At 37.2% G+C, this 27,789-nt stretch overlaps 2 protein-coding genes across 3 annotated transcripts; both read left to right on the top strand.

Moving 5' to 3' along the window:
* The first annotated feature begins 1,838 nt into the window (after positions 1-1,838).
* Positions 1,839-16,307, top strand: cdk20 (cyclin-dependent kinase 20). 2 transcript variants are annotated; one of them, XM_051653532.1, is made up of 8 exons: positions 1,839-2,124; positions 2,400-2,513; positions 8,969-9,157; positions 9,241-9,362; positions 9,470-9,532; positions 12,993-13,116; positions 13,468-13,623; positions 14,488-16,307. In XM_051653532.1, exons 1-8 carry the CDS (start codon positions 2,050-2,052, stop codon positions 14,677-14,679), a joined length of 1,035 nt encoding a protein of 344 aa, XP_051509492.1. In that variant the 5' UTR covers positions 1,839-2,049; the 3' UTR covers positions 14,680-16,307. The 2 variants fall into 2 exon arrangements, with proteins under 2 accessions (XP_051509492.1, XP_051509491.1); XM_051653531.1 differs by having other exon boundaries at positions 13,438-13,623.
* Positions 16,305-27,789, top strand: gata1b (GATA binding protein 1b). The gene is given in 7 exon segments (XM_051653526.1): positions 16,305-18,652; positions 20,062-20,281; positions 22,299-22,787; positions 25,839-25,984; positions 26,124-26,249; positions 26,803-27,054; positions 27,057-27,789. Coding segments are annotated over 6 exon segments (1,329 nt in total). The 5' UTR covers positions 16,305-18,652; positions 20,062-20,073; the 3' UTR covers positions 27,165-27,789.

Here is a 27,789-nt window from a genome sequence, read left to right as displayed (position 1 = left end):
TTTTCAAGCTGGTCCAGCTAATGCGCATGCATGTTCTCGAGTTGACTGACAGATGATCTCTCTATCTAAAAGGTGATTGGATTTTTTACCTGTAAGGCGGTACTTCCTACTAAGGCTAATACATCTGCCAATTTCTGCCATTCATTTAAATGTTCACTCAGTAATTTTTTTCCTCATTTAAAAAGATTTGCTTCTAAAGAAAGGAATGGTAACTTTGAAACATATGTATAAAATCATGACCACTTGTGAGATAAAGAGTTCAGTCATATCAGTAACCTTATAAAAGCTCTTTTACTCTACATGGAGCAGGGGCGCCTCATGGGGGCCGCCATGTTAGCATCACATGACCATCTGAATACCTCTCACTTAATCTCAGTAACTGCCCTGTTAGTGGACACTTTAATTCATCGATTAAATTAATCATGGTTTACTGCGCATAGTGAATTTCGACAATGGTACTGGTAAATGAAAACTACTGTCTGAATGATGCAGCATCCAGTCTAGGGTTGCACCAGCTGTGCGTAAGGTCTCACTTAAGTTGGGATGTTAAGTTCACACTAAGGGCTTAGTAACTACTAGTTAGTTTGTATCTACATCAGTGCTTAAATTGGTTGCACCACCTGTTCTTAAGGCAAGACTTAACTAAGTAGGTCGTAAGCTGTCCGTAAAGTAATGCGTAGTTGCATAATATGACGTTTACCTGTATTTATCCAATAAGCAGCCTTGAAATTTGTACACAGAAGTGTTGAACAGCCGTGAATTTCAGTTTGATCTTGTTCAAACCTTGTTTGCTCACGTAACTGTCAGCTGTAATAAATTATATCCCCATTGAAATATGATACGTAATAAAACAAGATGGTATATTTAGCCTATGTAAATAACAATATTCAATAACTATATTTAAAAATGAATAAGGGGCAATAAATAAACAATTACTTATACAACAGGCTTGAAAAATAGGCATTCATTTTAATCATGCTGAAGAAGAAAGTTTTTACATAATGTTTTCTCCCGTAAATGTAAACGAGTGTAATTGCCAACATCGTCATATATGTCAAAGGGACTGAAGCCTGTCACACAAAACATGAGCTCATTGATGTCATTAAATTAGTCTGCTTTTTTATTCCATCCATTACTCCTGGTTGGAGGCTTCCGTAAATATTTAGTTTATACGTAGGGTTACGTCCTACCTAAGTTTAATGGTGCAATGCTCAAATATTTAACAGTGCGTAAATTGTGACTTAGTGCCCATTTACGCCACAACTAGGCTGAGATTTAACTTACGTATAGCTGGTGCAACCAGCCCCAGGCCACTAGGTGTCAGTGTAAGCAAATGTAAGCCACTCCGACATACTTAAAAAAATTACTGAGTGCACCTTTAAAGCCTTTAAAGTCCTCGTGTCATCTTGGACTTACACTGACACCTAGCGGCTTGGATACAGCATCATTTAAAATCAATAGTTTTCAGTTTCAGATGCCATTGTAGAAATGTAGTACTCACAGTCAGCCATGATTACTTTAATCAGTGAGTGAAAGTGTCAAATAACAGGACAGTTACTGAGATTAAGCTAGTAGTATTCGGTTGGTCATGTGATTCTAACATGGCAGCCCCCATGTGTGGACCCTCTCCATGTAGAATAAAACAGCTTTTATAAGGTTACTGATATGACTGGAGTCTTCATTTTAATGTGAGTGCTCATGATTTCCTACATATATTGGAAAATTACAATTCATGTCTTTAGGAGTTAAACTTTTTTTTTTAAAGAGTGCCCCTTTAAATACAACTGCTTCGTCTAGGGCAGGAAAACATTTGGCACCTCTCAGTTGCCGTACAGGAACGATCTCCGTGGCAACTGCTAACCACTGCAGCGCAGCATCTTTGTCTTCAGACGCTCTCTTCGAAAAAAACATCAAGCTCGCGTTTGTTTTCATTCACTTCTTCTTTTATTTCGTTATTTAATTTCGCACAGTTAGTATAGAATAGCTGTCAGTGTGTGAATGGAAGACGAAGATATTTCTGCTGTGCTAGCCGTCTAGTTCTCTGATGGAATGGATCAGTACAGTATTCTGGGCAGGATTGGAGAAGGAGCTCACGGAATTGTTTTCAAAGCCAAACACATCGAAGTAAAATCATATTATTTCACTAGGCTGTGTTCTACAAAGCTGCATTTATCCTGCATGAATAACATTAAACTTTTTCCTAAAACAACTCACAACAACAACAGTGTGTTTCTTGCAAACACAGTTCACCCCAAAAAGGAAAATTGTCATCATTTACTTACAGTCATGTTGTTCCAATCCTCAATGACTTACTATCTTCCTAGTCAAAGTATAAACGAAGACAGAAGCTTCATTTTTGGTTGATTTAATGGTGTATCTTCACCCGTTTATACTTTCAGACAGGAGAGACTGTGGCTTTGAAAAAAGTTGCCCTGAGAAGACTCGAGGATGGAATTCCTAATCAGGCCCTGAGAGAAATTAAAGCCCTGCAAGAGATTGAAGACAACCAATATGTAAGACATATTCTGTCCATCTGTGTACAGAACTGTACTATGGTTGGTAACCATAGTTTCTGTCAAAATTGCATATTTACTCTATTTATTGTTACTACTGGGAAATAACTATATACACTGGCGGCCAAAAGTTCGGAATAATGTACAGATTTTGCTCTTATGGAAAGAAATTAGTACTTTTATTCACCAAAGTGTCATTCAACTGATCACAATGTATAGTCAGGACATTAATAATGTGAAAAATTACTATTACAATTTGAACAAAATGTCAGAACTTCTTAAACTACTTCAAAGAGTTCTCATCAAAAAAATCCTCCATGTGCAGCAATGACAGCTTTGCAGATCCTTGACATTCTAGCGGTCAGTTTGTCCAGATACTCAGGTGACATTTCACCCCACACTTCCTGTAGCACTTGCCATAGATGTGACTGTCTTATCGGGCACTTCTCACGCATCTTACAGTCTAGCTGATCCCACAACATCTCAATGGGGTTGAGATCCATAACACTCTTTTCCAATTATCTGTTGTCCAGTGTCTGTGATTCTTTGCCCACTCTAACCTTTTCTTTTTGTTTTTCTGTTTCAAAAGTGGCTTTTTCTGTGCAATTCTTCCCATAAGGCCTGCACCCCTGAGTCTTCTCTTTACTGTTGTACATGAAACTGGTGTTGAGCGGGTAGAATTCAATGAAGCTGTCAGCTGAGGACATGTGAGGTGTCTATTTCTCAAACTAGAGACTCTGATGTACTTATCCTCTTGTTTAGTTGTACATCTAGACTTCCACATCTCTTTCTGTCCTTGTTAGAGCCAGTTGTCCATTGTCTTTGAAGACTGTAGTGTACACCTTTGTATGAAATCTTCAGTTTTTTGGCAATTTCAAGCATTCTATAGCCTTCATTCCTCAAAACAATGATTGACTGATGAGTTTCTCGAGAAAGCTGTTTCTTTTTTGCCATTTGTAAACTAATATTGACCTTAAGACATACCAGTCTATTGCATACTGTGGCAACTTAAAAACAAACACAAAGACAATGTTAAGCTTAATTTAATGAACCAAATAGCTTTCAGCAGTGTTTGATATAATGGCAAGTGATGTTCTTGTACCAAATGAGCAATTTAGCAAGACTACTCAAGGATAAGGTGTTGGAGTGATGCCTGGTGGAAATGGGGCCTGTCTAGATTTGATCAAAAATGACTTTTTTCAAATAATGATGGTGCTGTTTTTTACATCAGTAATGTCCTGACTATACTTTGTGATCAGTTGAATGCCACTTTGTTGAATTAAAGTTCCAATTTCCTTCTGAAACAGCAAAATATGTACAACATTCCAAACTTTTGGCCGCCACTGTATATATATATATGATATACTGATCAGCCACAACATTAAAACCACTGACAGGTGAAGTGAATAACATTTATTGTCTTGTTACAATGGTACCTGTCAAGGGGTGGGATATATTAGACAGTAAGTGAACAGTCAGTTCTTGAATTTTATGTGTTGGAAGCAGGAAAAATGGGCAAGCGTAAGGATCTGAGTGACTTTGACAAGGGCCAAATTGTGATGGCTAGATGACTGGGTCAGAGTATCTCCAAAACAGCAGGTCTTGTGGGGTGTTCCTGGTATGCAGTGGTTAGTACCTACCAAAAGTGGTCCAAGGAAGGACAACCGGTGAACCGGCGACAGGGTCATGGACGCCCAAGGCTCATTGATGCGTGTGGGTAGCGAAGGCTAGCCCGTCTGGTCCAATCCCACAGAAGAGCTACTGTAGCACAAATTGCTGAAAAACTTAATGCTGGCCATGATGGAAAGGAGTCAGTACACACAGTGCATCGCAGCTTGCTGCGTAAGGGGCTGCGTAGCCGCAGACCGGTCAGAGTGCCCATGCTGACCCGTCCACCACCGAAAGCGCCTACAATGGGCATGTGAGCGTCAGAACTGGACCATGAAGCAATGGTCTGATGAATCACATTTTCTTTAAGATCATGTGGACGGCCGGGTGCGTGTGCATCGTTTACCTGGGGAGCAGATGACAGCAGGATGCACTGTGGTAAGAAGGCAGGCCAGCGGAGGCAGTGTGATGCTCTGGGCAATGTTCTGCTGGGATAACTTGGGTCCTGGCATTCATGTGGATGTTACTTTGACACGTACCACCTACCTAAAGATTGTTGCAGACCACGTACACCCCTTCATAGCAATGGTATTCCCTGATGGCAGTGGCCTCTTTCAGCAGGATACTGTGACCTGCCACACAGCAAAAATTGTTCAGGAATGGTTTGAGAAACATGACAAAGAGTTGTCAAGGTGTTGACTTGGCCTCCAAATTACCCAGATTGAGCATCTGTGGGATGTGCTGGACCAACAAGTCCGAACCATTGAGGCCCCACCTCGCAACCTACAGGATTTAAAGGATCTGCTGCTAATGTCGTGGTGCCAGATACCACAGGATACCCTCAGTGTGGAGTCGTGGAGTTGTGGAGTCCATGCCTTGATGGGTCAGAGCTGTTTTGGTGGCATGAGGGGGACCTACACGATATTAGGCAGGTGGTTTTAATGTTGTGGGTGATAAATATATATATTGTCTTATTGTGTATTTCTATATACTTATGTTTTCTATTTGCTTTTTATTTTTATTCTGTTTTTTTCTTATCTCTGTCTTGTTGTTGTATTGTTTGTGCACTGGAAGCTTCTGTCACCAAGACAAATTCCTTGTATGTGTAAGCATACTTGGCAATAAAGCTCATTCTGACTCTGATCTGATTCTAATAAAGAATGAATAAGTGACCCTAAACTTTGACCGGCAGTGTATGTTCTAAAATATCTAAAATGTATAATATAAAAGAAAATCAGGAAAGGACAGATGTTTTCTATTTGGTGAGGCATAAATTACTTTTTGTATATATAACTCATCACATTTGCCTTATCACATAGAAAACTCCTGTCTTCCCTTAATTAATTTGCCAAAATATATTTAGATATTTATACACTGTAAAAAATTTCCATAATTTTAACGATAAAAGAAATCTAAAAATGCTACAGTAAAAAACGTTTATTAGTTAATGGGTAGTTTCCTTAAAATATACAGTAAAAATGATATGTTTAACAAGACCATACATAACTTTAAGCTAAGATTGTTTTTAAGATGTTAAAAGTATGATTTTTATCATATAATTAATGGTAAAAATTTATATTATGTTTCAGAAGAGAATGCATGTAATTTTTCGGTAAACTATTGTTTAAATTGTGTTGAAAAACAATAATCGGCCGTTCCCAGAAGTCCCTGCATGACCCATCACATTTAATTATACTTTAATAGGGGGCCTGGGTAGCTCAGCAAGTACTGACACTGACTATCACCCCTGGAGTTGCAAGTTCAAATCCAGGGCGTGCTGAGTGACTCCAGCCAGGTCTCCTAAGCAACCAAGTTGGCCCGGTTGCTAGGGAGGGTAGAGTCACATGGGATAACCTCCTTGTGATGACAACGTTGAGCTTTACGCTGATAGCGTAATGTGTTTCATCAAAAAGTGCGTGGAGGACGTGGTTCCAACCAGAACAATACGGATCTATCCGAATCAGAAACCATGGATAAATAATGATGTTCGCACGGCACTTAATGTGTGGACCTCCGCTTTTAATTCTGGGAACGTGGAGGAGCATAAACAAGCCAGTTATGCCAGAACTGATCAGAACCGCAAAACGCCAGTACAGGAGCAAGATTGAAGGACAGTTTAACACCACCAACTCTAGAAGCATGTGGCAGGGAATTAACATCATCACAGACTTTAAAGGGAATAAAAACTCCGCCATGAACACCGCTGCCTCTCTCCCAGATGAGCTAAATACTTTTTATGCTCGTTTTGAGGAAAATAACACCGCCCTCATGGAGAGAGCTCTTGCGGCCGAAGCTACAGAGGTTAGTTCACTCTCCATCTGTAGCGGATGTAACCCGATCCTTCCGACGGGTGAATATCAGCAAAGCCGTGGGCCCAGACGGCATTCCGGGCCGCATCATCAGAGCGTGCGCGAACCAGCTGGCTGGTGTTTGGACATTTTCAACCTTTCCCTCTCTTTGTCTGTAGTCCCCACATGCTTTAAAACATCCACCATTGTGCCTGTTCCAAAGCAATCAAAAATAAATTGCTTAAATGACTGGCGTCCTGTTGCTCTGACCCCCATCATCAGCAAATGCTTTGAGAGACTAATCAGAGATTACATCTGCTCTGTCTTGCCACTCAATCTTGACCCATTGCAGTTTGCTTACCGCAACAACCACTCCACTGATGATGCCATTGCATCTACAATACACACTGCTCTCTCCCACCTGGAAAAAAGGAACACTTATGTGAGAATGCTGTTTGTAGACTACAGCTCAGCATTCAACACCATAGTGCCCTCCAAGCTAGATGAGAAACTCCGGGCTCTGGGCTTAAACAGCTCGCTGTGCAGCTGGATCCTGGACTTCCTGTCAAGCAGACGCCAGGTGGTTTGAATAGGCAGCAACATCTCCTCATCACTAACCCTCAACACTGGAGCCCCACAGGGCTGTGTTCTCAGCCCACTCCTGTATTCCCTGTACACACATGACTGTGTGGCAACACATAGCTCCAATGCCATCATTAAGTTTGCTGATGATATGACAGTGGTAGGTATGATCACTGACAATGATGAAACATCCTACAGAGAGGAGGTGCACACTCTGACACACTGGTGTCAGGAACACAACCTCTCCCTCAACATCAGTAAGACAAAGGAGCTTGTGGTGGACTTCAGAAGAAAAGACAGAGAACACAGTCCCATCACCATCAATGGAGCACCAGTGGAGAGAGTCAGCAGCTTCAAGTTCCTGGGTGTCCACATCACTGAGGAACTCACATGGTCCATCCACACTGAGGCCGTTGTGAAGAAGGCTCATCAGCGCCTCTTCTTCCTGAGACAGCTGAGGAAGTTTGGAATGAACCGCCACATCCTCACACGGTTCTACACCTGCACTGTAGAGAGCATCCTGACTGGCTGCATCTCCGCCTGGTACGGCAATAGCACAGCCCACAACCGCAAAGCACTGCAAAGTGTGGTGTGAACTTCCAGACACATCATCGGAGGTGAGCTTCCCTCCCTCCAGGAAATATATACAAGGCGGTGTGTGAAAAAAGCTCGGAGGATCATCAGAGACTCCAGCCACCCGAGCCATGGCCTGTTCTCACTGCTACCATCAGGCAGGCGATATCGCAGCATCAGGACCCGCACCAGCCGACTCCATGATAGCTTCTTCCCCCAAGCAATCAGACTTCTGAACTCTTGATCTCCCACGATCAAAATACATCAGCACTGCACTTTATTACCCTTACTCTTATATCTCACACCGGGCTGTCATAAATTATATTATTATTATATTATATTCTGTCTTAACAACTGACTATCAACCGACAGCCTGAATGTCAATACAGTACAATACTGTACATTCTATATATACTACTATATATACTTTTTTATATATTTTATTTTTATTTTTATTGAATAATGTGTATCTGTATAGTGCGTATTGTATACTGTACAGTGTATGTTATTATTTGTATATTGTTGTGTGTAATTATGTGTATATCAGATGTTTAAATTGTGCTGTGTTAATTTGATGTTATTGTAAATTGGTACTGTCCTCATCACTGTCACGACTGCTATGTTGATCGGAACTGCACCCAAGAATTTCACACACCATTGCACTTGTGTATATGGCTGTGTGACAATAAAGTGATTTTATTTTGATTTTATTTGATTTGATTTGTGGTCGCTATAATGTGTGGATCTCGCTCTTGCTTGCCATGGAGAATAGCGTGAAGCCTCCACAGGCGCTATGTCTCCACGGTAATGTGCTCAACAAGTAATAAGATGTGTGGATTGACGGTCTCAGACGCGGAGGCAACTGAGATTTGTGCACCGCCACTCGGCATGAGGCGAGTCACTACGCCACCATGAGGAGCTAGAGTGCATTGGGAATTGGGCATGCCAAATTGGGGAGAAAATCAAAAGGAAAGAAAATTGTCAAAAGAAAAGTCATCATGTGGCCTTTTTTAGTTACTTCGATGATAAACAATACATTTTAAAGACTTTTATAGTTCCAAAAGGTTACTATATCAAGTTTATATCATTTAATAATATAAACGCTAGTGAACCGTAAAATATACAGGTATAAAAATGATATCCCGTAAAGCCTGTAACATGGTCACCGTATTTTTGATGGTAAATTTCTTTACCGTATTTTTATTTTTTTTTACAGTGTATATCAAATTCATATACATCCACAGAAAGTGTATTTATAAGACATGTTTATCGCCTTTTGCCTAGTAGAATTAAATGTAATCAGCTGAACCTTTCTCTGTTGCTTAAAGCTAAATTAACTGTGAAACACAGCTTTCACAGACATCCTTTTACAGTATGTATCTTTTCATCATTTCATTTGAACAGGTGGTAAAGCTGAAGGATGTTTTCCCTCACGGCACAGGGTTTGTGCTGGTGTTTGAGTACATGTTGTCCGATCTGTCAGAAGTCATTCGGAACTCTCAGCGGCCTCTAACTGCGTCTCAGGTCAAAGGTTACATGATGATGCTGTTGAAAGGAGTGGCTTTTTGCCATGAGAATTCCATCATGCACAGGGTAAGACTGCGTTCCTGATGACATAAGATCTATCTAACCTTTTATAATCTACTTATATCTGTGCATTACATGTTTGTATGTAGGACCTGAAGCCAGCAAACCTTCTAATCAGCTCAACGGGTCACCTGAAGATTGCTGATTTTGGACTGGCCAGGTTGTTTTCCAATGAAGGAGACCGACTGTACAGTCACCAAGTGGCCACCAGGTAAAAGTTTATTGAAAACATCTGGATAGCAAACATTGATTTATCAGGACGTTTCACCCAAAACTAAGATGATATGATGGAAAATGTTGGCTATTATTGTATTTCAGATGGTACAGAGCACCAGAACTTTTGTATGGTGCCCGAAAATATGATGAAGGGGTTGATCTCTGGTAAGAAATTTCAGAATCAATTTTTTTCAGTCTTTTCATAAGATAAAATTGTTCTGTATTTGAAAAAGAACTAGATGGGTAGAATTTTGTCTAGAAAAACTGTAATGTTGGCTTTCTCTAAAAGTTTTACAAAGATAGATAGACAGACAGACAGATAGATAGATAGATAGATAGATCACCTGTTTTCAATTTCCAGTCTTCCAGGTAATAGGGTTGAAAACAGTGTTACTATGAATGCAAACTTTAATACAGTGAAAAAGACACTCGATTAGCATAACATAAATATATATAAATAAATAAACATTTCCAACATTCTTTTGAATGTCCAAGTACTAAAATAAAATATTTGATGCCATGAGTGTACCTTCATTTACTATTAATATTATTTTGAATGGCCATGGAAAATGATGAAATGTGCTAACAATTTTACCTGGTCGCAAAAAGTAATCCGTTAATTTACCTGATGAACTTTCACCTTTTGCTGACCCTTTATGCTTCACAGAGCTAATGTGTGCTTCTAAATCACTTGCACCTTTATTAGCAACTGACACATAAGTGCCAGCTTTACATGTCATACAATCTGCTTCCCACGGCTGTCGACCTGGACGAAAGCATGGGAATTTTCTGTGCAAATCTTCTGTAAATTTGCACTTTTGTTTGGGCATTGTTTCCACTCAGCTGTCATTTGCTGCTACTGTCAAGCAACTGTTTGATGCTGAACACAACAGCGCTTTTTTAAGGTCCGAAAAAGAGGACATGTCCGGGAAAGAGGACATATGGTCACCCTTGTTGATATCATTAACTACTTTGAGTTGATATGACAGCCAACATCTGCACAAGCTGAGCGTGAAATACATTTTCTCCTCAAATAACACTTAAATGGTTCTTGTTATCCATCTGGATCGCTCGTTTCAGTTAGTTTTACATTGCGTCTCGAGACCAGAAACAGAAAACAGGCAATTAGAATCATCATAGTGCCACCCAGTGGTTGCTCAGGAAAACTGTGGATAGATGAAGTTACTGTTTACAAACAAACGCACTGAACCGCCATTTCAGGGTTTTTTTGGCAGCCCAGAAAAGAGCTGTGCTCAATTGCTGCTTCGCACAAATTGAGCTGAAAATACCCATTGGATCATTAGATCAGGAAAAACTCAGGATTTGACATTATAATTCATGATATTTCATGGGTCACCGTCAAATCCAGCTGACCCGCAGCTGCTGTTGGTGGATTTTAACTTTTCACGAAGAAATTGTTTAAATCGCTGTTTTTAATCCCAAAGTGCAACAGCTGTGACAGATATGAGGCCAAATATGATCTCACCCTCATGCCATCCCAGATTTGTATGACTTTCTTTTTTCTGCAGAACACAAATGAAGATTTTTAGAAGAATATTTCTGCTCTGTAGGTCCATACAATGTAAGTGAATGTTGACCAAAACTTTGAAGCTCAAAAAAGCAAAAAAGGCAGCATAAAATTAATCCATAAAACTCCAGAGGTTTAATCCCTGGGTCTGTTCCAAAACCTAGTGAGCTTCCTCCGGAGGCAGCATTTTAAGACATCATAGGTGCTCCAGGCGCGAAGGCTGTTCCAAAACGTAGGTATCTTAATTATGCTGCCTCATAAGATACCTCGTTTTGGACCAATTTTAAGGTAGCACCGTATGTATCCATTCCTGGATAGACGATCCCAGAATGCACCGTGATAAACTCAGTGGAAAAATGAATCCAAATGGTGGACATAGCGAGAGAAATTTTGATCATAAATATATTTCTAATACATTCAATACTGAAAAGTATAGATAAAAAAATGGTTTACTATTATAGAAAACTGACTGTTTAACCAAAATTTGTGTGTACTATGCTTATTTATGCTCATTAGAGTATCGCGTTGTTCCTATCACGTCACCTCTATTGAAATCAGTTGCAAGTCGGGTCTCGTGTGCGTTGCGCATGACAAGCACTATTTGAATGACACGTGGAGCTGCCGCCTATGTAGAGTGTTCCAAATCGCTCTCTTATGAGGCATCATTTCAGTAAGGATGCTGCCATAGAAGACAGCTGCCTATGTAGGCAAGCTTTGGAACAGGTTTTTGGTGAAAACAGACCAAAATGTAACTAATTTTACACTATAAATCTTGACATCAACGGTCTCCTTGGCGATCATGATTTCAAGCTCGATTACACTTCCTGTAGCGCCATCTAGCGCTTTTCGCATGCATCAGGAACTAAGAAGTGTAATCGAGCTTGAAATCACGATCCTGTCTAGAGACTGCAGTGGCAAGATGTACGGTGAAAAGCAGTTACATTTTGGTCTGTTCTCACCCAAACCGATAAGATTGCTTCTGAAGACATTGATTAAACCACTGGAGTCTTATAGATTACTTTTATGGTGCCTTTATGTGCATTTTGGAGCTTCAAAGTTTTGGACCCCATTCACTTACATTGTATGGACCTACAGAGCTGAAATATTCTTCTAAAAATCTTCATTGGTGTTCTGCAGAAGGAAGAAGATCATACACATCTGGGATGGCATGAGGGTGAAACTTGTTTTTCCTGATAAATCAGATGAACCTTCATAATTTCTTCACTGTAAACCATAGATATCCCTTTATAATAGCTTTTATTAACATCAACATTATTACATTATATAATGCTTAAAAGATTAATAAAACTGCAGTGCTGCCCATATCCACCACTGAAATCTGCTGCTTGAAAGAACCCGGAAAGCCCGGTTGCCTGCAGTGTGATGTCAGAAATGTCATCTATGGGGTTTCTCTGATTTTTAATCATCCGCTGTGTGAAAAAGCGTAACTCCTATCAGTTAGAAATGTCATAGCAATGCAAGTCAGAACAGTCTGAAGGTCTGTGCCGAGTTTGGTAAATGTAGCTTGAAAGCTGTAGGAGTTTCAATTGATAAATTAGTTTTTTGGTATATGGATTTTGAAAAAACCCTAAATAAATTCTGTAGAATAACAGTATGTTGGCTTTGTCAAGCCAACATAATTATTGTGTCAATTAATTGTTATTAATAAGTAGGGATGTAGAAAGGCATCGTTGCATTGCTATAAATTGATACGACAATGAAAATGTGCATCAATTACAGAGATAAATGAATAATTATAGTTATATATTCCTGAGCCTCTGAATAAAAAACATGGTGTATTGTTTTTGTCCATATTCCATTGTGGCTCCAGTTACATTTTTCTTTAGTATATTTTTGAAAATAATAACAAATTGAACCAAAATTATTTAATCAAATCAAAACCAAATTGTAACCATATTTCATATTTCAATGCATTGCATCACTTAGTAAAGAAACGCAATCAAATTTGTGTTCAGAGCAAAGATTTAGACCCCTACTAAGAAGTAAATTTGAGTTGTATACATTCTGTCTACTCTCAGTTGTTCACTAGATGGCAGTAGTGCATATGTAACGTATGTTGTCGCTCTCTCGTTTCAGGGCAGTGGGCTGCATTTTTGGGGAGTTGTTGAATAACTCTCCTCTTTTCCCTGGAGAGAATGACATTGAGCAGCTGTGCTGTGTGCTGCGAGTTCTGGGAACTCCAAACCAGAAAGTTTGGCCAGTGAGCTCTCACTTTACATTCAGTATATCTGTCCATTACATGGTATTATTATTGATTTGCACGAAAAGGTTCTTTTGATGTATGTTATGTTTATTATGACTTGAATTCAAACCTATAACCTTGTAAATGTTTAAAGGTGAAGTTTGTAATTTCACTAGCAGCACCAAATGGAATTGCACAGATAATATTTCCTATACACTAAAATATCCTCAATGCCTGTTAAAGCTGTTGAAAGTACGAATCAAAACTTGATTGCATCCGTTTTGTCACACAAGCCATTAAAGGTTTTCCTTTTTATTGAACACTGATATATCTTGTTAGGTTAATGCCATGTTTATCTATACATTTGAGGAAATAACGGAGCTACCGGACTACAATAAAATCACATTTAAAGAAAACCCACCCATTCCTCTGGAGGAGATTGTGCCTGATACTTCACCTCAGGCTGTGGACCTGCTGAAGAAGTTTCTCGTCTACCCGTCCAAACAAAGAATCACTGCTAGACAGGTCCATGCATTTCAATTACAGTATTCTTTCACTACCAGTCAAACTTTTGGACATGCTCAAAAAGAGTTTTGTTGACAAATATGAATTGTGCCTATGGATGATTTTCTTTACAAAACTAAAACTTTAATTAGGAGAGAATGAGTGGTTTTTACACTTTTGATGACTTTAATTAAAGGAATATTCAGGGTTCAATACAAGAATAATATTGATAACCACAAAAACTTATTTGGACTTTTGGGTACCAGTGAGGCACTTACAATGGAAGTGAATGGGGCCAATCTGTAAATGTTAACATACTATTTCAAAAGTATAGCCACAAGACATAAACAATATGCATGTTTATATGATTTTAGTGTGATAAAATAGCTGACTAACCTTTTCTGTGTAAAGTTATAGCCAATTTTACAACTTTTTTGCCATGATGATGTAACGCCATAAACTCTAAAAGGACCCTAAAAATGGCAATTTAAACAACTTTACAGCTCAAATAATACAGAAAATGTTTTCACAGAAAAGTGAATGTAAGTGCTTTTATAAAATTATCAGCATCACATTTCTGCCTTTAAATCTTCCAAAAATTGGCCCCATTCACTTCCATAGTAAGTGTTTTTTTTTTTGTTTTTTTTTTAAGAAAAGGTGGCTCGAGTCGAAATTCTTTTTGGGTAATCAACATTATGTCACAAATGCTGCTGATTGAGCTTAACTTGTATTGAACCCGGAATATTTCTTTAATAGCAGTAATAGTGAATGCATACGCCTACAGTATCCACACTTTTGACTAGTACTGTATGTGTGTTTCTGTGCAAAGAGATTCAGCCATTCAACTCCAATGACACTCACAGTTCTCCACATCTCTTACGTCAGGCATTACTCCACCCATACTTCTTTACGGATCCTCTCCCCGCACATCACTCTGAGCTGCCTATCCCACAGCACGGGGGAAAGCACTCCAGACAGCGCATGCAACCCCCCTATGAATTCACAGTGGATCGACCCTTACATGAGAGCTTGGTGGACCCTGGATTGATCCAAAGGCATGCGTGGGGTTGTCTATAAAATTGATATATGCAAAAGTTTTGTTTCAGGATGATAAATGCTCCAGAACTCAGTTCATGTTTGTTTTATTCTACAGACTATGAAAAAAGAATTATAAAGTTTAAATGACACCATTACAATAAGGTTTTGTATGTTACAACAGTGAATGTGTTAGATATCGTGAATTAACAATGAACTGCATTAATTAATCTTGGTAAATGTTGATTTATAAGCATATTGTTAGTTCATAAAGTGTTACTAAAATCACACTAAATCATGTTAACACACATATTATGTCTTGTTGCTTTACTTTTGTAACAGTGAGTATTTTAATGTTTAAAGATTGGCCCCATTCACTTCCATTGTAAGTGCCTCATTGGAACACAGATTTGAGCCTTTTTTAAAGAAAAGGAGGAGAAAGTCAAAAGGAATTTTTGTGGTAACTAATATTATGCCACAAATGCTGTCGATTGAGCTTAACTTGTATTGAACACGGGATATTCCATTTAACCCTAGTTTTTGGAGTAATTGCTTATTTGACTTGATCACATCTGAAGCTGTTGTACTTTTACTACTTCAGTGGAAGTGCAAAATGGGAATAGACAAAAGATTCCTTCCTGTTATACAAGCATTGAGCGCTGGATTCTGTTACCATTGAATATAGATAACGTTGTTTTGGATAACATTTCTCAAAAACAGTCTGATTGGACAGTGAAGGCATACTGCAGTCAAATATTTTTGTATCATAACTGCTAAACTGTATAGTTGACTATTGTCTCAAGCAACCGATTTCCAGCATAGCTATGCTAGTAGAAAGAGACTCTATGGTCTCTTTCTTCTCACATAATAAAATAAATTAATTTAATTCTTTATTTGGTAAGTAGCTGTGTTAAAAGCCCAACTAAATATTCCTTACTTAATATCTGCTACCATGTTCTCATCTCGGCCAGTCTTTGTCAACGTTTATTTAAAGGCATAGTTCACCCCAAAAAAAAAGTACAAATCTGTCATCATTTACTCATCCTCATGTTGTTCCAAATCTGTATGACTTTCTTTCTTACGTGGAACACAAAAACAGATGTTCGTCAGAATGTTATAGCCTCAGTCACCATTCACTTTTATTGTATGGAAAAAAGTTACTATGAAAGTGAAAGGTGACCGAGTCATTCTCCCAAAATGTTTTGTGTTTCATTGGAGAAAGAAAGTCGTATGTGTTTGGAACAACAAGAGGGAGATCAAATGATGACCTAATTTTAATTTTTAGGTGAACAATCCCTTTAATGCAGAGAAATCCCTCTAAAATGATTATTATATTGTTGAAAAGCTGTGAAGGAAATCAGTCTTATCGGTGAACATGCAAACACCTGCCTCAGTTTCTATTAATAGCGCTATAAGGAGTCTTATCATTATTTTAATCACTCCTGATTTTACCTGTGATTACTTTAACCACTAATACCTTTGCAGCACCACACAACCTTTCTCTAGGCTATAGTTGGATGACAAGTGTAAACAGCTCTTTTTATAAAGAGAAAGTTCACCCAAAAATGAATCGTTTGTCATCATTTACTCACCCTCATGTTGTTCCAAGCACATTTGACTTACTTTTTTCCGTGGAACACACAAGAGATGTTAGGGAGAATGTTAGCCTCAGTCACCATTCACTTTCATTGTATGGGGTGGGGGGGGGGAGCAGTGATAAATGTGACTGATGCTAAAATTCTATTCAAATAATGTGGGTTTGGCATAACATGAGGGTGAGTAAATGATGGAATATTCATTTTTGGGTCATATTTTTGTTCTTAGTTGTGGTTATTATACTGTACATTTAGTGATCTGAATGACAGAGACTCTCTCTAACACACCGCTTGATTCTTCATCACTTTAACTGAACGAACAAAAGAAAAAAGAACGGTACACTTTGATTAACAAATGACCTCCACAGCCCTTGCTCTGTCTGGATGCGGTCAGGCCATGCATCTTTGTAATGATTGCAGCGTTTGACTTTATTTGCATTATTGCAATCAGCTCAACTGTCCTCTTGTGTTACATATTAAGCAATGCTTTGCATATTTTATTGGCTGCACTTTCCCTTTTGTTCCATCTGTGGTTTGGCTTTTATCAAGATTTCTTTTTTTTTTCAGCATGTCTCAAAAGTAAGTTTAGTTAAGTTTATTTCTTTCCACTTTATTTTAGTGCATATAAATCACGTTGGTTCTCTCTTTACAGATTTCACTGATCAAAGAACATCCATTTATGGAATATAGAAATAATGAGTGTATTTACATGCACACCAATATGCTGATAACTACCAAAAATCCGGTTATAAGAAAATCCGGCAATGCAAAAAAATAAAAAAATAATAATAAAAAAATGTCCCCAGATAAAAAAGGAAAACCATTTGTGGTGTTTACATGACCTTAGACATTGCCGACTTATTAAGCATAACCGGTGTAAAATTGTGCATGTAAATGCGCTCTTTATTTAATTTTTTTTTTAAATATTCACCAACTAATCTGGTATATTGGTAGCTGACATGACATTTCAAGCATGGACTGTAAAGTGTCCTGCACTGTGCTTTAATCTAAAACGTTTTAGCATATTTCTAATTATTGTTTACTTAATACATGCAGTATTTATGACATGATATTAATTAAGAGACTACATGGAATATTTGTACATTTGTTACACCGCAGGACTATTTAAGTGAATATAAAGGAATATCCTGTGTTAAATAAAAGTTAAGCTCCATCGACAGCATTTGTGGCATAATTTTGATTACCACAAAAATGTATTTTGACTTGCCCCCCTGTATTCTGGGTTCCAGTGAGGCACTTACAATGGAAGTGAATGGGGCCAATCCTTAAACGTTAAAATAGTCACTGTTTCAAGTATAGCCGCAAGACATAAACTATATGTGTGGTAACATGATTTTAGTGTGATAAAATCGCTAACTAACCTTTTCTGTGTAAAGTTATAGCCAGTTTTACAACTTCATTGCCATGACGATGTAATGTCAGTAAACCCTAAAACAATGTTACAGCTCCAATAATACATGAGTTTTAACAGAAGAATTAATGTAAGTACTTTTATAAAATTAAAGGATTTACAATTCTGACTTTAAACACTCCAAAATTTGGCCCCATTCACTTCCATTGTAAGTGCCTCACTGTAATCTTGATTTTTCTTTTTATTTTATTTCTTTGTTAAGAAAAGGAAGGACGGTCTAAATTATTTTTCGTGGTAATCAACATTATGCCACAAATGCTGTGGATTGAGCTTAACTTGCATTAAACCTGAAATATGCCTTTAAAGGCATAGTTTACCCAAAAATGAAAAATGTACTCACACTCATGTTGTTCCCACCCCGTATGACTTTCTTTTCCATGGGAAAAGGGGACAGTCAGAATGTGTGGTCTCAGTCACCATTCACTTTCATTGCATCTTTTTCCCATACAATGAAAGTGAATGGTGACTGAGCCTGTCAGTCCTAAACATTCTGCTTAAAATCTCCTTTTGTGTTCCACCGAAAACAGAAAGTCATATGAGTTTGGAACAGCATGAGGGTGAGTGAATGATGACTGGATTTGCATTTTTGGCTGAACTATGCCTTTAAAATGCACTTCCATAATCATAGAAACTGTGTGGGTCAGGTTTTGCCTACATTGTGATTACCAGATGTTGTGTGTGGGTGTTTTAGGAGAGGTAAGACCTTTAAAATGCTCTTTGTTGGCTTTGCATATTATATCTGAAATGCAGACTTTTGTTAGATTTTCAAATGTGGTTTATTTCCAGTGTAATTTTTACATACGAGGCACCATATTTCATAAAGCTGACCTGTTTCTGGCTCCACCCACCACCCCACATGTGTAACCTCAATCACCCTCAATACAAGAGCACAGAAACCTTCAAAGTTCTGACCCATCAGCAGCGCTGCACCTTACACTCCCCTACATCACACACACCTTTCGTGCTCACAATCAACAGATAATCTCAGGTATGCCACATTAATTTTTCTGCTTACAATCGAACAGATATATCAGTAATTTGCATCTATAAATGTAGTCCTATATTGTGCTAAGTGTTAGTGAGAATCTCATTTCTCTTGTATATTGTATTTATGGTGAACTTCAAAGCAGTTTCAATTATTTCAGACTTTTTTTAAATTAAAGATCCAATAGGTGTGTTTGGTATTTGGAAGTATAAGTTCTTGCATGAAGTGCTTAAAATACATTTTATTGTGATTGTAATTTGATTCCCAAATACATTTTACTTGCTTAAAATACATATTAAGGTATAATGCAAATGTTCCAGAGAGTGAAACATTTTAACAATCCATTTCAAATGTGAATATAATATACTGTAAAAAGTCTAATTGTTTTACTTTCTCTTTTGTATGTGGATTTAACTCACTTTTGCTTCATCTTTTTTTAGGGGTGTAAATACATGCTCTGACAAAGATTCGAATAGATTACAATTCTTTGCTAAATAATGCGATGCCCAATTAAATCTTAAAGTTAGTCATTATGGTTACACTTTACGATAAGGTTGTATTTGTTAACATTAGTTAACTACATTTGTTAACATGAACTAACAATAAACGATATTTCAACAGTATTTGTTAATCTTGGTTATTGTGTTAATTTCTACATATACTAATTCATGTTTAACATTAAAAGTTGTATATATTAACATTATTAAATGCATTATGAACTAACATGAACTAACAACAGTTCTGATAAAATAATAATAATAAACCATGATTAATAATTGCTGTAAAAAACCTGGTTCATCCTTAGTTCATGATACCTGCTGCATTAATCCTAAAAAATAGAAGCGTTTTGTAAAGTATTACAGTCATTTCTTTATTAAATTCTGTTATTATGACAATTTTATAACTAAAAATAGGTCAAGAATTGTATTTGTCTTTGCAAATCAACATAAAATACATTGGGTATTATTATAGTAATTATATTCAATTATTAAATCCCTTAACAATTGCATTGAATTTCCATTCAATGAAACAAAAAAAAAAAAGTGTCTCAGTGGTTAGCACTGTCGCCTCACAGCAAGAGTGTCCTGTGTGGAATTTGCATGTTCTCCCCGTGTTCGTGTGGGTTTCCTCTGGGTGCTCCGGTTTCCCCCACAAGTCCAAAAACATGCAGGTTAAGTGAATTGGAGACTCTAAATTGCCCCGTAGGTGTGAGTGAGAGTCCCCCAGCCACTAGGGGTTGCGTCAGGAAGGGCATCCAGCATAAAACCTGCGCCAAGTCAATTATATGGATCACGGATGGTCCACTGTGCCAATCCCTAACCGGTGCACCCGAAAGGAGAAGATTGATGCATCACAATGCAATCCTTTTATGCATTTTAACAACTCTAATTTCTATTTCATTCGACTCAAAGGGTTCCTCAGACATGGAGACCTCCATGGAGCAGTCTCAGAGGGTATCATCCTCGATGTCATCAGAGGTGATGCCCACCTACCCGTCTGACTCCAGTTATCTGGTTCACACCGAGGAGGGCTCATCGTTCCCCTGCCCTGAGACTGATCACAGCAGTTTCTCATCTGTGTTCAACAGCTCTGTCCACAGCTGCAGCTCTGGAGCGTTTCAACATAACCAAGGTCAGTGTCACATATACATGGCACAGCAAATTTGCATAACAGCTTGAGCCCAGATATTATTGGTTTTAGTGTCTTACTACCCTTACAAAAATGTACTGTGGTGCTATCATGGTACGGTGACAGTATCACATAGTAAAACCAATGTACTTTGATGTATATACCATGGTATGATTACTATATTAATATTCCATGGTATTTACATGGTACTCCAATATACTTCAAAAAATACAATGGTATTACATGTTCAAAATACTGTCCTGAAATAATAAAGTTTAACCTTTAATCAGGGGTGTGAAAAGTACAAAGAAAATATACTTAAGTTAAAGTATGTATACTTTGTCAAAATATTACTCAGTTAAAAGCATCTGTCTAAAAACAAGGAAGGTCATCATTTAATTGTACTTCAGTATTTAATAGGTAATATGTTTTTCTTTAATATTTCTTTAAATAATAAACTTTGATGCACAAACTTTGCTAAACAACCTGCGTACAGAAATGTTCTCAATGTCTCAGTTTTTGACATTATATATCTCAGGGTGTAAATAAGGTAGTTCTCAATCATGTCACCTGTAACTGTGTACATTTTTGTGTTGATATGACAGAGAAATCATAAGTTATAGCATTACAAAAATTATTTATCCTAACATCCAAAAACATCTCCAAGTGTCTCCATGTGTCCAAAAGCCTCTCCAAACAAATAAGACATAATAATTGTTCATAAGAATTACAGTACTTTGAAAAAGTATTTGCCCCCATCCTGTTTTTGTGTATATCTCATATTAAATTGTTTCAAAAATTAAAACAAAATCTAACATAAAACAAAGACAATCTGAGTAAACACAAAATACAGTTTTTAAATGATGTTATTTACAGAAGCAAAAATGATATCCAATACCAACTGGGCATGTATGAAAAAGTATTTGCCCCCTTAGTTACTAGATACCCAAATCTATGAAACTGCATTCCTAATGGGGTTCAGCTGGACTAGACACACTCAGGCCTGATTACTGACAGCCATGTTCAATCAAATCAACACCTAAATGGAACTTTTTCAGCAGCATGAAGCTGGCTAAAAGGTCTCACCCAGTGGCACACTATGCCAAGGTCGAAAGAAATTCCAGAAATGACGAGGAAAAAGGTGATTGAAATACATCAGTCTGGGAAGGGTTACAAAGCTATTTCAAAGGCTCTGGGACTCCAAAGAACCACAGTGAGAGCCATTATCTCCAAATGGAGAAAACTTGGCACAGTAGTGAACCTTCCCAGAAGTGGTCGACTTCCAAAATTCCTCCAAGAGCACAGCGACGACTCATCCAGGAAGTCACGAGCCTCTCTTGCATCAATAAAGGTCACTGTTCATGACTGCACTCTCAGAAAGACACTGGCCAAAAATGGCATCCGTGGAAGAGTGGCGAGGCGAAAACCACTGCCAATCAAGCTGTAATTTTGTCAAATTATGCAAAAAGTGTGAAAATATTATTTAATTGTTTGTGTTTGGGATAAATAAGATGTAAGCTATAACATTAGCCTTAGCAAGACAAAGGAGTCGGACGGTTTATTTCAAAACATAAAAAATGTCATTTCCATCAGCGTCATTTTAACCACAAAATTCTATTAAACACAATACAGAATTTGAGGTGTGCTGGAAATGACATTATGTGGAAATTTTCAGACTTTCGGGAAAAATAATTGAAATATTTGGTGATGCATGTACATACATTGTTGGACATTGTTAACAATAAAAAAACTGTGAGAGTGTGAACTAGACTTTACTTTCCAGAAGTCGAAGAAGTTAAAGAAACACCCAACCATATATTTTCAGTGACATCAGTTAACGATATCTGTAAATATATGACAGGATCTGTTCATTTGAAGAAAAATAATAAATAAAGTATGGGGGGAAAACAGGAATTAAGTATGATTCTTCAAGTACATTTCACCCCTGATTCAAATCAGTTAGACTCAATCCACTGACTTCAGTTCAGTCTTTGAGCATTACTCTCTTTCTCTCCCTCAGTATATCCCGTTTACTCCTCTCCATTCCTCGGCAACTTGTCCTGGTTCGAAGGTTCAAGCGGTTCCTCTCTACCCTGCCTCTTCCCATCCTCTCCATCATCCTGGCACAGTAGCGCCTTTTCAAAGACGTCCTCCTCATTTTTCCACTCCTCCGCTCCCCTCTCCTCCACCAAACCGCCTCATTCTGCTCTTCCCTCTCCTATCCTGGACCACAAAGAGATTCTCAGTCTCCAAGAGAGCATGAAAGGAGAGAGGTTGAGCCCTTCCGGAGGTGGGGAGGCATTCGGTGGAGTGTATCCGCTTAACCCTTCAGTAAGCGATGTGTATGTTCATACACACTCTTCAAAAGCACACACACTGCCACATTCACAGTCAATGAGCCACTGCGGTCCATATGGGAGCTTGACGCAGGATTACAACAGTGCAGTTTTCTACACACCCACGTCCTTCTCTCCAACATTACGCAGCAAGATGAGATACTCCCCTACAGGTGAGAAAGTATTGTTAATAGACAGGTAGTTTAGGTTTGGTTCAAACCACGAATGGGGTGATCTAGAGTGGCCCCAAAAAGTATTTGGACACTTAAGTCACACTTAAAAGTATACAAATGTCATTGCATTTGATAACAAAATATTAAATCTCAAACAAATGCTGCTAGAGCTTTTTTCAAAACTAACTTCACTGTTGTGAGCCATTTTTGACTTTTAACCAACAGGTGTCAGAAGTGATTTTTAGTGGGTGTGTGAAATCAATTCCCATCAAGTTCACACAGGTGACCTTACCACAGGTGTATTTCAGCACATTAACATGAGCCAAATACTTTTTGTCTTAAAGGAATATTCCAGGTTCAATACAAGTTAAACTTAATTGACCGCATTTGTGGCATAATGTTGATTACCACAAAAAATGATTCAGACTCAAGCCGCCTTTTAATTAAAAAAAGCAAAAATTAAAGTTACAGTGAGTCACTTACAATGGAAGTAAATGGGGAATATTTTTAGAGGGTTTAAAGGCAGAAATGTGAAGCTTATAATTTTATAAAAGCATTTACAATAATTTTTCTGGTAAAACTTGTGTATTATTTGAGATGTAAAGTTGTTTAAATCATCATTTACTGGGATTACAGGGTTTTATGGTGTAAAGTCATCATAGCAACAAAGTTATAAATTGGATATAACTTTACACACAAAGGTTAATAAGCGATTTTATCACACTAAAATCATGTTAAAACACATATTGTTTATGTCTTGTAACTATACTTTTGAAACTGTCAACAGTTTAGAAACCGTTTACAGATTGGCCCCATTCACTTCCATTGTAAGTACCTCACTGGAACCCAGAGTTTTGCTCTTTTTAAAAAAAAAGTGACGAGGAGTGACGAGTCTAAATATTTATTTGTGGTAATCAACATTATGCCACAAATGCTGTTGATTTACCATCATTTGTATTGAATCCAGGATAATTCTTTATTTTTAAACAGTATAGGGTGTTTCTTCAAATTCAGGTACTTTCGTGTATCAGGGTTTTTTTATTTTTTTTAACGAGCAAATTTCAACATTTTGTTTTTGTTATGTGAAGGTCACATTAAAACTGAATTTGAAACTTTTTCCAGGCCTTCATTGTTCATTTTTGAACCTTTTCAAATGCCATTTATTTAAAGATTTAATTGTTTAAGCCTTGTCCCAGACCCAGACTTTCAATATTAAAATATGAAAATCCATTATAAAAATACGTTTAAAACAATGATAATCAAATTAAAGAGTGAAATAAACGTAAACCATTTCAATATTTATTGTGTGAAAAGGATTTCTATCATTTAAAAAAAAAAAATTATGACGACTTTTCCACAGTTGTGACGTCATTTCCACCACACCAAACAATTTTGCCACTCACTTATTCTTGAGATAAGGTACAAACATGTCTTACATACAAAAGTCATCTTTATTTTAAAAATCAAGAAATTCATAACAATAAAAGTACTGAAAACGGTAAATCTAAAGGAAATGTGTATCCTCAGGGCATTTATTACTTAATAAGAAGTTTTTTTAAATGCATGCTCTATACATGTAAATTAACCTGTCATAAGTAAGAGGTCACAATGTTAAACTACCAAACAGTGTTTAAAAATGCAACAAATTCCTAAATATAAATATCAAATGAAAGTTAGGGATCTGTAAGATATCAAACAAAACATAAAGAAAATGTTAAATGATATTTTCCATAAAAAACATTCTATCAAAGTTATGTCCTCATTTTGCGTCAACTTCGTCAGGTTTTTTAAATTTTTTTATATATAATCCTGAATAAATCAGACAATGTCATGGTAAGTTATAACTCTGGGTACCCCTTTCCCACCTCCTGCTTATGGTGGATGCAACAGTAGGACACGTGGTCTGGTAATTTTTATATTTTTTGAAATTTTATACAAACAATGTTTAAGTCTCAACATGTCAACTTCGTCATCTCATTGTGATGATTTCTGTTAAGACTTGTAGAATAATTTTGGCATTTTAGTTTAGGTTATAGAGGCAGCTTCAACTGAGGAAAAAACAATATGTCTGAAGTGTACAACACATGGTTAAGTTGGAAAAATATTCAGTTTTGTCAACTCCGTAAGAATTTTCAGAATAGTGTGAAAACAGAAAATACAAATGTATAGAATGTATTTTATCACTTAACTCCTTTACTGAACACCATTATTAGATAATTAAAGACTTTACACTCTTGTTGGATGGATCAAATTAAAACAGCGTGCTTTTTAGTGTGTCTGTAACAAATATTACAGTAAGATGTGAGTTATAAAGTGAATAAATGTCAATTGTTAGAAAAAAGCATTTTTATTTAAACCTGTTCCCTTACATGGTTGTTAGCTGAGACCTTTGTCTACAAATATATCCATTGAAAATTTATTTAGTATTAAAACATTCAAAAGTGAGTGTACTATTTATCCAAGGTGACAAAAGTGTCAGTGAAGAGCATGCTTGAGATGAAATATGAGACAAGTGATGTTTGAAGAAAACAAAGAAAATTCAAGATAAATATCACTTGTGAGCAGAATATTTTTATTGGGCGTCATTTCCAATCAAGCTGTAATTTTGCCAAATGTGGACAGAGAATGTGCTGGAAAAGAGACTGTAGTGGGAATTTTCATGACTTTCAGAAAAAAATCTCCTGCGATACACTGTTGCACATTGTTAGTAGATAAATTAAATAAACTTGCGCGGGTGCAAAACATTTTTTTTATCAAGACTTTACTTTTCCACACAACTTCATATATTGGTGTATCATTTAAAATCCAACAAAAATCTTTTTGTGAAATATTTTTCTTGATATTTTCACTTGGTTTGATATTTTATCCAATGCAGTTGTGACATTCATACATTGCAGGTGTTGCTTAAGTATTTTTGGTTCTTATGCATTATGCTTTAAACTACTGTTTTTAAGCTTTATTCATCAAATATAAGACATAGCAAGTAATTTCTGATAAGGTTGGATAATGACGTGCAATTTGAACTAATATTCTGATATTTTTTGCTGACAGAGGCACGAGAGTGTGTGAACTGTGGAGCCACTGCCACCCCTCTGTGGCGGCGCGATGGAACAGGCCACTACCTCTGTAATGCCTGTGGACTGTACCACAAGATGAATGGACAGAACAGGCCTCTTATCAGACCCAAGAAAAGACTGGTACGCCTCACAGGCACTGAATTAACATCCACCTTGAAGCCAAATAATGTTTCTGAAAGTGCTGTTTTAGAGTTTGTCGGCTCTCACCTCAAGTATATGACATGTAGAGTCACTCTGGCATCCATCTCTCTTTCTATAGGTTGTCAGTAAGCGAACAGGAACACAGTGCGCAAACTGCCAGACTAGCACCACCACGCTGTGGAGACGCAACGCCAGCGGAGAGCCCGTGTGTAACGCCTGCGGTCTCTATTTCAAACTGCACAATGTGAGTGACTTCTGTGTGTGTGCTTAAAGATTCAGTAACACTTTTTGAGAGTTAATATGTCAAACTTATTCAGTTAAAGACAATCTGTCATCATTTACCCAGAACCATAACATTCCAAACCCATAAGACTTTCTTTCTTCAGGATACATTGGGAAAGGTTTTTATTGAATGAATTTCTGTCTGTTCCTCACACAAAGCTATCGTATGACTTCAGAAGACTTGGAATATAGCGGATGAGTCATATGGTCTACTTTTATTGTGCTACTTTTATTACTTTTATCTACTTTTATTTTCTTTTTAAAGCTTGATTGATCATATAGTGAACTTTTCAAAGATCAAAATCAGCATAAACCTTTATTAAAATCTTTTCTTTTGCACTGCATGGCAGAAGGGAAGTTAGAAGGGTTTAGAACGACATGAAGATGTGTAAATGTTGACAGAATTTTCCTTTCTGGATGAACTAACCCTTTAACTTTACCTCTGTTTTTCTCTTAGCAAAAACATGTAATATACTTGAAAAACTGGGGCTAATATTTTCACTCGTCCTCATTAGGTGAACAGGCCGCTGTCTATGAAGAAAGAGGGTATACAGACGCGCAACCGTAAAGTGTCATGCAAAAACAGGAAAGGAAAGAAACTTAATGCTGCAGAGGAGAATCTGTATTGTGATTTTTCTAAGTGCCATGTCTCTGATCAACATTTCGAGTCATATTCTCTGAGCCCGGGACATCTGGGGGTCTACAGCCACTCTTCCCATTCACTACCCCTCAGTACTGCCTACCACGGCCATGGCTCCATGCCCTATCCATACCATCCACCGGCTGCTATCTTACCCAGCATGGTGTGAGAAACTGGACAGAAGGCTGTAAGGAGTGTATGGAAAGCTGGAAAAACTTTGACCAAACTTCTGCATGATTTTGTTATGCAGAAACAATAGACTCACATTAACCTAGTCATCAGTGAAAACACTCAGTGTAAACATATATGTAAACTTTACTCTATGTAATTTTTTATTTTTATTTTTGTCATATTTTCTAGAATTCATGGAAATTCACACCACAGTGTTGTTTTGAGCTCATCTCAAATTCTGTATTGTGTTTAATAGAACTCAGTGGTGAAAATGACCATGATGGAAATAGCATTTTTACATTTTTACGTTAGCTAATTTCATATCTAACATTTTATGTATTCTGAATTCACACAATTACAGTTTGATTGGAAATGACGGCCAATAACATTATACTGCACACATGTGATATGTACCTAGATTTTTCTTTGTCTCATATTTCATTTCAAGCATGCTCTACCCTGACATTTTTGTCGACTTGGTTAACAAGTAAACTAACTTTTGAAAAACTATATTAGGGGCAAAATTTTGTGCAGTGGAAATGATTCAACAAAGTTGGAACAGTCATAAATTTTAAAATATTTAATTTTCACACAATAAATATTAAAATGGTTTGTACACTCAAAAAAAAAAAAAATGTTTGGGATGAAATTGATTTAATCATGTATAGTGGTTCCACATATTTGAAATGAG

This window comes from Myxocyprinus asiaticus, chromosome 24, assembly GCF_019703515.2.
Source record: "Myxocyprinus asiaticus isolate MX2 ecotype Aquarium Trade chromosome 24, UBuf_Myxa_2, whole genome shotgun sequence".
In the NCBI taxonomy this organism is placed as follows: Eukaryota; Metazoa; Chordata; class Actinopteri; order Cypriniformes; family Catostomidae; genus Myxocyprinus; species Myxocyprinus asiaticus.
The sequence above is the reverse complement of the archived record's forward strand: the minus strand, read 5'-3'. Positions and strand labels throughout refer to the sequence as shown.